Source organism: Mixophyes fleayi, chromosome 2 (genome assembly GCF_038048845.1).
Source record: "Mixophyes fleayi isolate aMixFle1 chromosome 2, aMixFle1.hap1, whole genome shotgun sequence".
Classification (NCBI taxonomy): Eukaryota; Metazoa; Chordata; class Amphibia; order Anura; family Limnodynastidae; genus Mixophyes; species Mixophyes fleayi.
Window position 1 is genome coordinate 194183973 of NC_134403.1, and position 14489 is coordinate 194198461.

At 38.2% G+C, this 14489-nt stretch overlaps 1 protein-coding gene across 2 annotated transcripts; it reads right to left on the bottom strand.

Moving 5' to 3' along the window:
• Window positions 1-78: 78 nt before the first annotated feature.
• On the bottom strand, window positions 79-13678 carry ZBTB8OS (zinc finger and BTB domain containing 8 opposite strand). Of its 2 annotated transcripts, none has more exons than XM_075195233.1 (7): window positions 13534-13677; window positions 13297-13321; window positions 12519-12640; window positions 11781-11863; window positions 11649-11701; window positions 10710-10746; window positions 79-441 (listed from the first exon to the last, which is right to left on the bottom strand). In XM_075195233.1, the coding sequence occupies exons 1-7, from the start codon at window positions 13613-13615 to the stop codon at window positions 355-357; spliced, it is 489 nt and encodes a 162-aa protein (XP_075051334.1). In that variant the 5' UTR covers window positions 13616-13677; the 3' UTR covers window positions 79-354. The 2 variants fall into 2 exon arrangements, with proteins under 2 accessions (XP_075051334.1, XP_075051335.1); XM_075195234.1 differs by lacking the exon at window positions 79-441 and adding an exon at window positions 6890-7164 and having other exon boundaries at window positions 13534-13678.
• Window positions 13679-14489: the final 811 nt, after the last annotated feature.

The following is a 14489-nucleotide window of genomic DNA, read 5'->3' on the forward strand; positions in this document are numbered from 1 at the left end:
TTTGAAAGTGTGGGCCCTGTCATCATTATTGTGAATGTGAAAACTATACTCACTTTTGGAAACAAAAACACACCAAAACAGTGTCCAAAAATATTTTTAATTACAAATTTACATATTTTAACTATTTCAGTGCTAGCAACCAATGAGTCAATAATTGCCACAAGGAAAGTTGTTGTTAAAACAAGTTTGTAGAATTGCATAATCCACCATACTCCATTTTCTAGTGTATGTTTCACTAGTTTAAATAAGTGCTACAAAATAAGGCACAGTCTTTTGCTGAATGATCGTCCTTCTGAAATCAGATGTTTCTCAGATTATGGGAAAGTCACTCGTGTTTATTCAGGTATTAACAATTTAAATATCAATGATGACGAAAACTTCAGGCTTCTCGTCCTCACAGATCTGCATAGCGGAGTAAGTAATGGCTTTCACCTCTGTACCCTGCCAAAAGAGCACCACACATACAATTAGGGCACATGCTTTGCTGGATACAAAGAGAAGTCTGGTAAGCAATTCATTGTTAGTTTGTAACAGGCACAGCCCAAAAGGTATCAAAGGCATAGCAATGCAGTAGAAATCAATCTCTAGTTTAAAACAGTTATACTGAAACAAAAACAATCCCACAAATGATAAGCTAGAGTAATACATTATCATCAGCATTTATTTATATAGCGCCAACATATTCCGTAGCGCTTTACAATTGGGAACAAACACAGTTAACGAATAAACAAACTGGGTAAAGCAGAAAGAGGTGAGAAGGCCCTGCTCGCAAGCTTACAATCTATTATAAGCTTTCTTATGTTAGTGCTGACAATAAGTAATATGAGAGAGTAGAACAAGTGTAGTAATAGTTATGAGAGTTACCCGACCACAATATGTGCCAAAGATTACTATGTTATGCTGCAGGCTGTACATATAGACAGTACTACCTCCTTCTCCTCTTAACATTACTCACTGCTGTGATGCAGATTACACCTCCACAGAGGTCCAGGGAGCTGGCCTTCTCAATAGTATAACATCCTATTTATGGTATAAGTGAAGGTTTATTGCCCTGGGCTCCTGTACAGCTGTGACTGGCGACAAACAGGTGGCGGTAAATGGAGGGCAGGGATAGCTGCCCAAGTATGGAATGTCACTCACTATCTTAGTCTCTGTATTCCTTATAATACAGTGTAAACAAAAAACAATATTCCTACAGTGCAGTCTAAGAATGCAAGTCACCTAGAGACCTCAAAACTCCTTCTCGGCACACTTTTGCTTTCCTTTGGTCATAGAATTGGTGATCCTTAAAATAAAGTCACTACTATTAGTTATAATACATATATAAATGCAAAACTATACAATTAAAAGATATATAGGATTTTTTTTTAGGGCCCACATCTGCTTGAGAGGCAAGTTTGTTTACTTCCAAAACTTCAAGCAACAGTTCAAATGATATATTCTGTATGAGCAGCAGGCAGAATCTGCTATGCTAATATTAAAGATTCAAGTGTATATTCAGTAAACTGCAGGTTTAAAAATATGGAGATGTTGCTTATAGCAACCAGATTCTAGCTTTCATTTAGTGAATTATACAAGATGACAGCCAAAATCTGGTTGCTATAGGCAACATCTCCACTTCAAACCCACAGTTCAGTAAATATAACCCTCAGACTTCCCATGTCTCTGTCCACCAGACTGTGACTGTAGATGGGCAGTGGATCCCAAACTTTTTCAGTTGAAGGAACCCTTAGGGCAGGCCTGTCCAACCTGCGGCCCTCCAGGTGTTGTGAAAATACAAGCCCCAGCATGCTTTGCCAGTAGACAACCAGTTGATAGCTGGAAGGGCATGCTGGGACTTGTAGTTTCACAACATCTGGAGGGCCACAGGTTGGACAGGCCTGCCTTAGGGTATCCATATTTTTTTCAAGGCACCCCTAAGCCAAAATTACCAAGCTGTCCCCTACCTTGCTTAGAACTGACCCTGGCAAAGGCACCCCAGGCGCACAGTTTCGAAACCACTGCCCTAGGGTATTTTCCCTGTTTTCACTTTAAAATTTACTGTGAGCAGAGAGACATTTTTCTAGTAAATCATTAGAAACGTTCTACTGTGGTGGTTTTCTACAAGTAGGTGGTAAACCTTGCACTGGATATTTCCAATTACTGCTGGTTAAAATTTCTGGTGTAGATAGTACTATATATGAACAAATTTAAACAAAGGAGCAGAACTGTATATAAGGTGCAAGTCATCTTCTAACTTGAGACATAACATGGCAGTGACACATGGGACGTCATAAGCAGCATGACTTAATGCCAGCAGTGTGTTTGAATTCTTCCGATCACCACAGGATTATAGTAACTGTAATAGCCGTGCCCCCAACACAGAGGATGTATCATTTCTACCAGGGGGGGGCTGGGCCGGACCGCTCAGTCAACCGCTGTTAGGGCAGGCCGCCACCCCCCGGATGCAAAATTACCTATTACCTTCGGCCGCATCACATGACATGCGGCCGCGTCAGCGCACAGGCGGCTGCATCACATGACACGGCCGCTTGTGCGCCCCCCAGGCTTACACTTGCCAGCCCACGCCTGATTTCCCCCAAGGCCAGCCCACATGATTTTATACCATCAAAAAACTTTAAATTTATAGGCTAGCCCTTTACTTAATGCGTTAAATCGTCTTTGTAGCTGCTGCTTATGTACTTTTTAGTTATGTATTTATAAAATAAAGCAGTGTTTTATATGTTGTCCCTGTATTAAGTGGAGAGACTTCAGTAGAACTGTGTTGTATTCAACACTATCCAGAAAGCAGATTTGTATCTTCACCCAGGGCAAAAAAATTCAACTCTGCCTTATCAAGAAACATCACAAAAGGAAGCCAAAAAGAGAAAACAACAAATTTAATAAAAGTTGCAGGAGGACATGTGCAAGGCAAAAAAAAAAAAACCATGAAGTTACCAGAAGATATAAAAACAAAACCCTTTAAAGGAGGATCTTTTACCTACAAACAGCAAAGACATTCATTCTGAACCAGTATTCAATTTATACCAGGTTACCGATGAGCACTGAGGTTCTGGCTGCTAACATTCAAGCGGTACTAATTCTTAGCAAATTGATAGGCTACACTGTCATGAATTTGATTTCTTCCCACAGAAGGGATGCCTTCATTCTGTGTAGGTGACGGGTCTAATTTAAACTTGCTTTCAATCACTTACTTGTGATCTTCAGCCATGTATTCAGCTGAAAACACAGTTGTGTGTATCCAGCCTATCGGACCAATCAGCTGATAAACAACCAGATATCCCGATATCACAGTAGTGTGTACCTTGGAATGATGAACAATTACTGTTCCAAAGCCCATTGCATCATTGAACGTCATTATTAAACTGAACTAAAAATCTTGTTCAACAATGGAACAAGGTCGTTCCAATTCTGCAGTGTGTATTCAATCACATCACGACTGTCTTTGTCCTGTTCTTGCAGCGCCTCAGCTATAACTCTGTTCAGACGCATCCAGACCCGTGGTAAAAACAAATGCACCAATGAGCTAGCGGAAAGGGGCAGGGAATGCAGATAATACGAGAGGGATTGGGCGAAGAGTCAAAGATTGTGAGGACGCCATTTTGCAATGCACTTTGATCATCCTCCTAGTCATGCGTGACCACTGCATATATAATTTCTACTCTGTTGGGAAGCTAGCAACAACACAGTTGAGAATATATCGATTATACTTTAGAAATCGACCACTGACACTGGTACTGTGCTTGAAAGTGAGCACTCAGAGGTTATGGCTGTCATTGTGTGCCTGCAATTGCTGACATCACCAAATATATTAGGCATGCTAGACCAAAACTATTGTATCTTTTTTTCTAATTTTCTTTTAGTGTTGTAGTGTGTACCCAGCCTTACTGCGGTTTTTCTAAGACCTCCGACCTTATCTATTCACATAGTATTTGGCAATCAGTCACAACCACTATTAAATAAACAGTACATTCAAATGTTCTGTGCAGGGTAGAAGCTGTCATTTTCAGACCTTTATGGACCTACTTACATACTCAAACATCTCAGGGTTCACCTTTAAGAATGGCACAGACATCAATTGAACAATTTTGGCCCATGACCTAATGTAACCAGGACAGAATTATCACACCTCAATTAGATTGACAGGAAATCTCTGGAAGGAGGCAAAGGAATCAGTGCAAAGAGAGAGTAAATAATGGAACTGTACTAAATCAAGAGCTCTGTAAGCAGATTTACTAGCACAATTATAACAACTAGTTTTGTAATAGTGGCATCCCTTTATATTTACAAATATTAGACCCAGTCCTTGATTAAACTGTGTACAAGCACAAACAGATTCCAATCTTAATCCTAACAAAGACAGATGCATCTGACCATGAATGGTGCTGGTTCTTCTGGACCAAATCAGTAATTGACACTGCTGCTTGAAGCTCAGGCCAAGTAGCCAGATTGTTCCAAAATACCAATATTGGATTATAAGCAGTTTGTAAACAACATTTTGGAGAGGTTACTAATTTTGTTTTTCTCCCCTACACATTACATAGTAACATAGTTGATGAGGTTGAAAAGAAAAAGACACCAGTCCATCAAGTTCAACCTATTTTGGATCTCCTGCGATCCTGCACTTATATTTGAAATTAATCCAGAGTAAGCAACCGCCAATCTGTTTCAATTTTGAAAATCCCCCCAGACTCAATATTGCAGTCCTATTTTTACCCTATATCCACTACTATCCTTCATTTTAAATTAACGGTCGTATCCCTGGATACACCTTTCCGCTAAAAATTTGTCTAACCCTTTCTTAAACATATCTATTGAATCTGCCATCACAACCTTCCCTGGCAATGAATTCCATATCTTGACTGCCCTTATTGTAAAGAACCCCTTCCTTTGCTGGTTGTGAAATTTCCTCTCCTCTAACCTTAGGGGATGACCACGTGTCCTGTGTATGGTCCTTGGGGTAAAAAGTTCCCATGAAAGCTCTCTGTATTGACCCCTAATGTATTTGTACATAGTAATCATATCTCCCCTTAGACGCCTCTTTTCTAAAGTAAACATGCCTAAACTGGCTAACCTTTCCTCATAACTTAATGACTCCATATCCTTTATCAATTTTGTCGCCCTTCTCTGAACCCTTTCTAGTTCCAAATTATCTTTTTTATAGAGTGGTGCCCAGAACTGTACTGCATATTCAAGATGAGGTCTTACCAATGATTTATACAGTGGCAAAATTACACTGTCTTCCCTTGCATCTATGCCCCTTTTTATGCATGCCAATACTTTGTTTGCCCTTGCAGCTGCTGCTTGACATTGAGCACTATTGCTAAGTCTACTGTCTACGAGCACTCCCAAATCCTTTTCCATTATAGATTCTCAGAAATTAATTCCATTTAATTTATATATTGCGTTCTTGTTTTTGATCCCCGAATGCATAACCTTACATTTATCTGTGTTAAACCTCATATTCCATTTGGCCGCCCATTCCTCCAGTTTATTTAAGTCCCTCTGTAGAGAAGCTACATCTTGCTCTGATTTTATTACCTTACAGAGTTTAGTGTCATCTGCAAAAATAGAAACTTTACTCTCTAAACCATCACCAAGGTCATTAATAAATATATTAAAAAGGAGTGGTCCCAGCACGAAACCTTGAGGTACTTTTGACCAATTAGAAAATGTTCCATTTATCACAACTCTGTTCCCTATTCTCTAACCAGTTTTCGATCCAAGTACAAATTTTGATTCCTAGACCCAGTTCCCTTATTTTGTAAGCCAACCTCTTGTGTGGCACTGTATCAAAGGCCTTTGCAAAATCTAAGTAGACCACATCTACTGTCCTGCCCTGGTCTAAGTTCCCACTAACTTCCTCGTAGAAACTAATTAGATTAGTTTGACATGACCTATCCCTCACAAATCCATGTTGATTCCCACTAATAATTTTATTGCGTACAAAGTAATCCTGAATACTGTCCCTTAAAATACCTTCCAGTAGTTTCCCAACTATTGATGTCAGTCTTACAGGTCTATAATTCTCTGGTTGTGATCTCGTCCCCTTTTTAAACAACGGCACCACATCTGCTATTCGCCAATCCCTTGGTACGGAGCCTGATGAGATTGAATCTCTGAAAATTAAGAATAGCGGTCTAGCTATTTCCGAGTTTAACTCCAAAAGAACCCTTGGGTGTATGCCATCTGGACCTGGAGCTTTATTTATCTTAATATTCTTCAGTCGCCTTTGGACTTCTTCCTCTGACAACCAAGTATTAATGGCATGGTTTCATTTCCATTTTTATGTATTACTCCTGACATTTGTTCCTCTCTGGTAAATACTGAAGAAACGAACGTGTTTAATACCTCTGCTTTTTCCTTAGTATCATTTATCAATTCACCCATCTCACTTCTTAGGGGTTCTATATTATCTTTTTTAATCCTTTTGCCATTTATATACTTAAAAAACTTTTTGGGGTTTGTCTTACTTTCTTTTGCAACGTGCCTTTCATTTTCTAATTTAGCCAATCTAATTTCCTTTTTGCATGTTTTATTACATTCCTTGTACCTACGGAAGGACTCCTCTGACCCTTCAGACTTAAACAATTTAAATGCCCGCTTCTTCCTTTGCATTTCTTCCCTTATCTTTTTATTTAGCCACATTGGTTTCGACTTAATTCTTTTACATTTATTTCCCATAGGAATGAACTTATACGTGTATGTTTCCAACAACATTTTAAAGACAGCCCACATTTCTTCCGTATTTTTTCCTTCAAAGGCTTGCTGCTACTAATATGTATGACTAATACCAACTATCATTAAGGATGTAAATTAACTCTAGATGATAGTACTTTTGTCAGGGGAGAGAATCTGAGAATCTGAACCTCTCCTACATCTGAAGGAATTATTTTATTTTTAAAGTGTGAACACATTACATGATGCAAACAAATGACATGAAAAGAAATAAAAGGAAATAATGCCACTGAGTCAACCTCCCTGCGCTAAATGTAAACTGCCCGAGACCTTCACTGAATGTGGAAGCGAACACAGCACTCACATTTATCTCCCTGTTCAGGCAAACAATAGGGCAGGAACTTAATCAATCGGTTCCTATCCACTTCCTGAGCCGCTTGGTTGGCACTGACACACCAACATAGCTACACCATGGGTGCTCAGACTCTAAGGGGAAATTATAGGCAAGATATATTAATGTGTGTGATTTAAAGAAAGAGAATACAGTTTAGCACAATTACATCTTTATTGCGATACCTTTCAGTTTTTATTTGGTGCAACTTTGAGCATACACTATACTATGGTCTTGCCTAATAACAATTATTCACACTGCTCAAAGTCAAATTTACCTCCTGATTGCTTAACACAAAAACACATCGCAACTGTGTTTCCAAATTACCCTTCACTATGCACTTGGCCATCTTGTTGAATATATCAGTCATCTAGGCTGAGCTCACCATGATGACAGTATATAAGCATGCTGCACAACAATGATCTGTAATGCAGTTTTATACTAGTGGAGGTTATAACTTGCTCTAGTCACATTGTGACAGTGCAATCAGTAACAACTTGAACTGGCCACACAGGTAGATGCCACCACTTTGTCTAGGTGAGCAAGCTGAACAGATCAGGCCATTCAGGCTCAGGAAGAACAAATGGTTAACATCAGATCCTGTCATTTCAAATGACAAATTACCACATAAACAAACACAAGTCATAGTGGTCAGCTGCTGACCAGTCTCAGGCATGTCAATCATTTTGACATGTGTGGCCAGTATTTTACACTATACATAGCAATACTTGTTAAAATGTTCAGAAACCGATGTCAGCTGCTCCTCCAAGGATAAAAGTTATCGCTCTGGATAGTGCAAACATCCTCACATTGTTTTCTCTTTTGTACTGTTAGATATTGAAGGTCAATGATAACAAAAATTTAGGACAAAAAAAAAAAAAAAACACGACCCAAAAAACAACTTTTGTGGACCCATCAATTTTAAGTAAATCTGGACAAAAGATCTCCGGTTACTAATCTTTTTTTTTTATTATTATTATTTTTTTATTTGCACCAAGACATTAGCTAAGCATTTCGCTCACTAAGCTCATACTGTATTTCCTGCATTAAGCGTAGCACTACAACATTGTTTAAGAAACTAGGCTGTAAACTGAAGGAGAGATCATTCAGAGTCTTTAAGATCCTTAATCTTCCATTTATTGTTATTTTGTACAAATGTGAACCAAGACAGCCGAGTCATGTCCAGTTCCTCTCGATAGTCTGGACTCCACATGGTAAACCCTAGCACCAAGGAGATATTTTACCTTATTCAGCCTATTAACGCCACCAGTCTACCTTTTTAAACTTTTTCATCTCCACTGCTTATCTAGAACTGCTTCGACCTGACAATTGCACCTCTGCTTCAGATAGCAAGTTTGTTATTGGCTACACAAACTAAGGGGCAATCTTTTTCTTAAGCCCCTTTATACCACAACTCTGCACTCGGTCTGTTTATCCTGTAACTTTTTTTCCACCCCATTATCTGCCTGCATAATAAGCAGCTCCAACTGAGAAAATATTTTTACAACTAATGAAAGATAATCCCTATTGTTTAAGCAATTTTGCTGTTTGCCAGTTGATATCGCCTTCATGCCGGGTTTCCACCCAGGCTACAACTTCCAGGCAGCTGAAATACTGTTAACATTTTGAACTGCAGGGGCATAACTTACATTCCAGAGTGCAGAATAATAGAGGAAAAAGTAAAAGTTGACCTGTAGAATTTGTTGCAATTTTCACTTGTAACATTAACGGGGCAGAGTATTAAAAAAAAAAAGGCCGATAGATTACCTCCTACCATAATTTACTAATAAAATATCACTGCACAGCTAATAGATACCACCAATATCCAGTATCGCTGGGAGTAAGATTTAACTTACTGCTTCACTAGGCCAGTCACATGCCTAGAAGTGAACCAGCTAGCTGGCCCACGCACGAGCAGTGGAACGGAAAAGGCTGACAAATCTTAGCGCCGGAGGTTGTTAGCTCCAGCAATAGCAGCAGTGCTATCACCGTTATTAACCTCTTAATGGATAGGGGGAAGTCACATCTCCAGTGAAAACACACATTATGATGGGAGATGGAGCTTTATTCATTTTGATAAATAAACCCATAATATCCCACTAAGTAGAATCTAAGCTACTTGGAATAAGGGGTCTTGTAGGGATTATATTGGATTTGAATCAGTGCTCCTAATTGGCTTAGTTTTGTGACTTCAATCCTGTGCCCGCTCCTGACCATGTTTTGCCTCACCATGGTCACTCTGTGCTGTCAACATACTATTTCTGCTACAGCATTCCTTTGGGTAAGGAAAGTTGTATTACCAACAACTGTCCCAAACGTAGAACGTCCACCCACCTTTCTGAATCAGGATAAAAACTGATCATTTCTATTTAAAGCAGTTGTTCATGATGAAGAATTCTATTCCTAGGAATACCCAGTTTCTAAAGCTCAAGACATGCTGCAAGATCACAAAAAAAAAAAAAAAAAAAAAGGCTGCTTTGTCCAATAATAACCCAATCAATGTCAATCAAAATATTGCCTATGTTTTAAGATGTGTTAACACACTAATAGGGCCCAGCTTTGGGATCTTGTATCAAATGTACAGAAAAATACACTGCACAAAAATATCTTGAACTTCTTGCAAAAGAAGTCTTTGCAGCCTTGCACACAGAGAACCCACCAGTTTGAATTACCCAGCATCTATGAAATGGAATATATTTGTTGTGGCAACATATCTCAGATGGTACACAAAGTATAGCTATATAAAAGCCTTCAATGTGATCAAGTCCTTATTTGGGCCATCTGTAGTTTTGATCAGCTGCTAAAATATTTACACATTGTGAATGAATTTTTGTAGCTTTTTAATAAAAATAAATAATGTATTACACATTGCTTACTGGTCTTTTAATTCAAATACCTGCTTTTCTGACCTAAAACATTGCTTTATTGGCTTGTTTGTATTTAAAGAAATGGGAGAGAAGTAATGTCTAAACCATTAAATGCAGAACTGGAAATTAAACAAGATACTTTGTGTATAATATCTTACAAGAAATGCTTTAGTATTTTACTTACCCAAACAATTAGTTCATAACATTATAAGAGGAGGTACCTTTTCCCCAACATAATTTTGCAAAGAAGTTTTTAATATTGGTCCACTTTAAGGAATACATCCATTGCTTCAAAAGATTAAGTGATAGGAATGTGTATGTCATTTTACTTAAAACATTTTCTGTAAGCTATTATTCTGTGTTGAAGCCCCCCCTTCTAAATACTTATTAGTCTAGCCATGTCCCCATTCCAGATGGCTGCTACCTTATCCCTAATGTCAATGGGAGTACAACACTTAGTCCTATAACCAACCATAAAGAAAGATACAGTCAGGTGTTTCCACAACATAGGCTGTTAATTACCATAATGTGATTTTATATGAAGATCAATTTTACTTTTTAAGTGCCAATGCCTGGTATGCGTTCCCTAACAGGGTCTACTCGTACTTGCTTAAAGTTGCACCAATATCTCCTATACAAAGAGGCTGGGTTGCTAATGTACATAGAACAATTATGTAATGTTATCTGTACAGAGCACCAAAGTAGTAATAAATCAGTATGTTTAACCAACCTCTAATTCAGATCACTGGAGAATGGGTTTATTGAGAACTTACCTGGGGGTGTTTGGGTAAATTAAATTCTTCTCCCCATCTGCAAACACAATTAAAAATTTAAACTCACTTCAATATTTAATAGTCATTCTATAATAAAAGAGATAAATTGTAGTAAAGAGCCAACACAATTAATTACTGGGTCAAATTAGACCCAAGTCTTTTGGTGGGGTAATTCTCAGGTCCGACCTGGGTCGCCCGCACTATGAATGGTGAGACCCGGGTTTCTGAATCCAGGATATGGGTATATATATATATATATATATATTATGAATATAAAAGTCCTCTTAATTCATTAGTATTTCCTCCACGCTGACTGTCCGGCAGGTTACATGAAGAAATTACGTCATTCCTATTGGCCAGGGAGAAAATTAAGTATACCAAGAGCTTTAAAATGTTCTAACAAATTATATGTGTTGTTTGCCCCAAGCAATTTATTTTGGATCATTCCTTATTTTAAAAACAAAAAATAATTCCAATTTCTAGCAGCAATAGCGGACCCTACACCTCGATTACATTATACAGGCTTAGGGACCGCTATTGCCGCTTTAAATGCATAATTGTCTCCCTGGCCAATAGGAATTATGTAATTTCTTTATGTAACCTGCCGGACAGTCAGCGTCGAAGAAATACTAAGGAATTAAGAGGACTTTTTTTTTTTTTTTTTTTTTTTTTTAAGTTTATCCTTTTTTTTATTGTCAGACCCAGGAATTTGCCTCTCTGGGAGCCATGTCCCCCGGCAATATCACAGGTTCATATATCCGGGATATGGAACCCGGGACATTGCCGGGGCGGCACTATGAAAGCGGTATTAATCTAAACTACAAGTTTACTAAACATACATTTTGTAAAGTTTACAAAAAATTTAACGGTTTTAAATTTGCTATGCAACAGAATGCAGGTTATGGTTCTCAGTTAGCAACTTAAGTTGGCAGCTCTTACCCTATAGAACGGATGTTGAACCTCATTCGATCTATTTGCAGAACTTTCACCTCCTGTGTAAAGGCAAAGGTGGTTACACTCCAGGATGATCCACACAGTAGAAGGACAATTAGAGTATTAAAAAACACTCACCCGGGGTACGAAGTACTGGTCAGCACTAAACTTATATAGCCAGTCATCCAGGAAATTATAGAGGAGGGAAAGCATATCATGACCTAAGAAACAAGAGTCATCAGGCACTGAAAATCAGGCATTGGTATTGTTAAACTGATGAAAAATGTATCCAGTCAGTCAAATCAAGGAGCCAAATAAAACTTCTAACCCCTTAGATGTCTTCAGTGGCAAATTTATGACATATGGGGATAGCACTATCTGAGATTGCTTTCTCTAGGAGTCTAATTAGCAATCTTTCAAGCTCACAAACATTCAAAGCTGTGACTAACAGCAACAGTTGAAAACAATATGAGAGTAGATGTTCGGTGACATAAGCCATGACATAGAAATTACATTACTACAGTGAAGGGGTTAGGAAGCTCAGAAATAGGTGTATTCATTGCCTTCAATAACTGGGTTCCTGATCCCTGGTATTTGTTCAACTGTGGTACAAATTTACAAACTATTTTGGCCTTTCACTTTCTACCAAGAGCTTTAAAATGTTCTAACAAATTATATGTATTGTTTGCCCCAAGCAATTTATTTTGGGTCATTCCTTATTTTAAAAACAAAAACTAACATTTCCCTTTTCTAAGCAGGATTCAAACTAAATTATTTTGATTTCTCATACTGCATTTTTAATACACCAACTCAGACATGTTCTACAAACCAGTAGTTATATTTTTTTATGATGTTATAGTGTTCAGTTATGCTCACCTTCAGATGTCACCTCCACTGTATCTATTGGTTCAACAGTCTCTATATCAGTCATGTAACCAAACATTGCCATGACACATTGCTCAAAAGCTTCTTCCAAAGTGTCACCCCAAGCATGTAGCCTGCATAAGAAATAAATAAGAAGCCTTCTACTAATCTTTTAAAAACTTCCCTGGCCACACATTATTATGCTATAAAAGGACACCTATAATTACCAGACTTCCTTTAGCTAAACTAGTAGTGCCTTAAATACAATTGTATTCAAAATATCCAACTGCATGATAAGAATTGGGTTACAGCTGCCACTCAAGTGACAGGAATTCTGAGTCATGTGCACAAACACTAAATACATTGGGCTAAAAAGTGCAGGTATACAAACCTCTGCAAAACTAGCCATAAATTTAGAGAAAGTATATAGAATATGCAAACAGAAAATAGTTTACTGCATGCTTTTATCATGTTTCTGAAAATTTGCAAAACCATTAATAATACATGTTCATATAAGCCAACTTGTATTTAGTCCAATGGACTGCTGTAGCAAACATTGCAGATTAGGGGTGTAGTATGGGCTTTCACCGAAATAAATGGCAGCAGTCCTAAATGACAGTCTGCTTTGAGTTAACTGCTTTATCATTCAAGAAAAAGCAACAGACTACAGTTCAATCTGAACTAAATACTGATATTTTTAGGGTTTAGTTCACATTTAGCATGCAGATACTTGTGTAGTGGAGACCTTAATCACAAACAACAGTAAAGTTGAACATTGAAAAGTACATACTGAACATCCGCAGTGTGATCCAGATCTGAAAGAGAAAAAGTTTCATTATGGAACAAGACAGACAGAAGCAGACATCACACACTATGTACACTGCGGACACAGAGGCTCTCTGATCCCCAGTGTAATGAGGGAAGACCAGCTCGCACACAGACTACTAACTATACACTAACACCATATACAAGATTCTAAGGCGTCACCACTCAGACCAAACATGGGCGTCCCTGGCCCGGTACGTACACTCATACTTCTTAATAACAGCCGGGTACTTGGCTTTAACAGCGGCCTGTTCTTCAGTGATCGTATAATAACGCTCATCCATTGCTTAGAAACCCTGACCACACTGTCTTCCGGGATGCCGCTGTCATGGCATGTGACCGGACTTCCGGGTGGCCCTCTGCCCCCTCCTCTCTCCTGCGCCATACTGCTCTATAGTCCCTCTAAAAGGTGTGTCTGTTTTGTCATTCTCCACCCACTTGATGATTTGGTTAAAATAATGACTTCTCCAGTCTGCTAAAATGAATGCCAACTGACTATAATGATAACAAAGTGAATTTTTATGTTAATTTTTTTTAAAAAATCTTTCACTGTCTTCCACACAGTTGTTGCTAAGACACTTTGTCATGTATTACACATAGAATGACATGGAATAACAGCTGATTACTATAGAATGTTTTATACACCACCTGAATGAAGAAATGTCAATAAAACTGCTGGTGCTTCCTGCAAAACACCTATTTCTCCCAAATCCCCTATTCCCACACACTAAATCCTTTGCATATGACCTCCCCCATACCCGTTCCCCACTACACAAGTGACATAATGTGAAAAGATGGCTGAGTACTATGGAATCACAGCTGTTTTGCACAAAAAAGGGGAGAAAGAAATACTAACTGATGGAGGCACACCTTATATATGTAGCTTAGGGGACGTACTAAAAGGAATGACAGCTTCAGTCTGCTAAAAGGAATGCCAATAGACCTCTATGATAGAAAAATGTATTTTTATGTATATTTTAAAAACTCTTATACTTTTTAAATATATCTTTTAAACACTTATTGCTAAGGTGCTTGGTCATGTTTTACAAGTGGAATGACGTGGAATGACGGACGATTACTGTGGAATGACAGCTGTTTTTATACGTTATGTCAATCCAGAAATATGAGTAAAAACTTGCATTTCTCCCAAAAAAACAC

What these genes read in the sequence shown, in the direction of transcription:
- ZBTB8OS (XM_075195233.1), bottom strand. Translation starts at nt 13,615, where the DNA reads ATGGATGAGCGTTATTATACGATCACTGAAGAACAGGCCGCTGTTAAA. An exon ending in TGTTATTAAGAAGTATGAGT is followed by an intron (nt 13,322 to 13,533) that starts GTACGTACCGGG and finishes TTTCTCTTTCAG; the next exon opens with ATCTGGATCACACTGCGGAT. An exon ending in GATCACACTGCGGATGTTCA is followed by an intron (nt 12,641 to 13,296) that starts GTATGTACTTTT and finishes TTTCTTATGCAG; the next exon opens with GCTACATGCTTGGGGTGACA.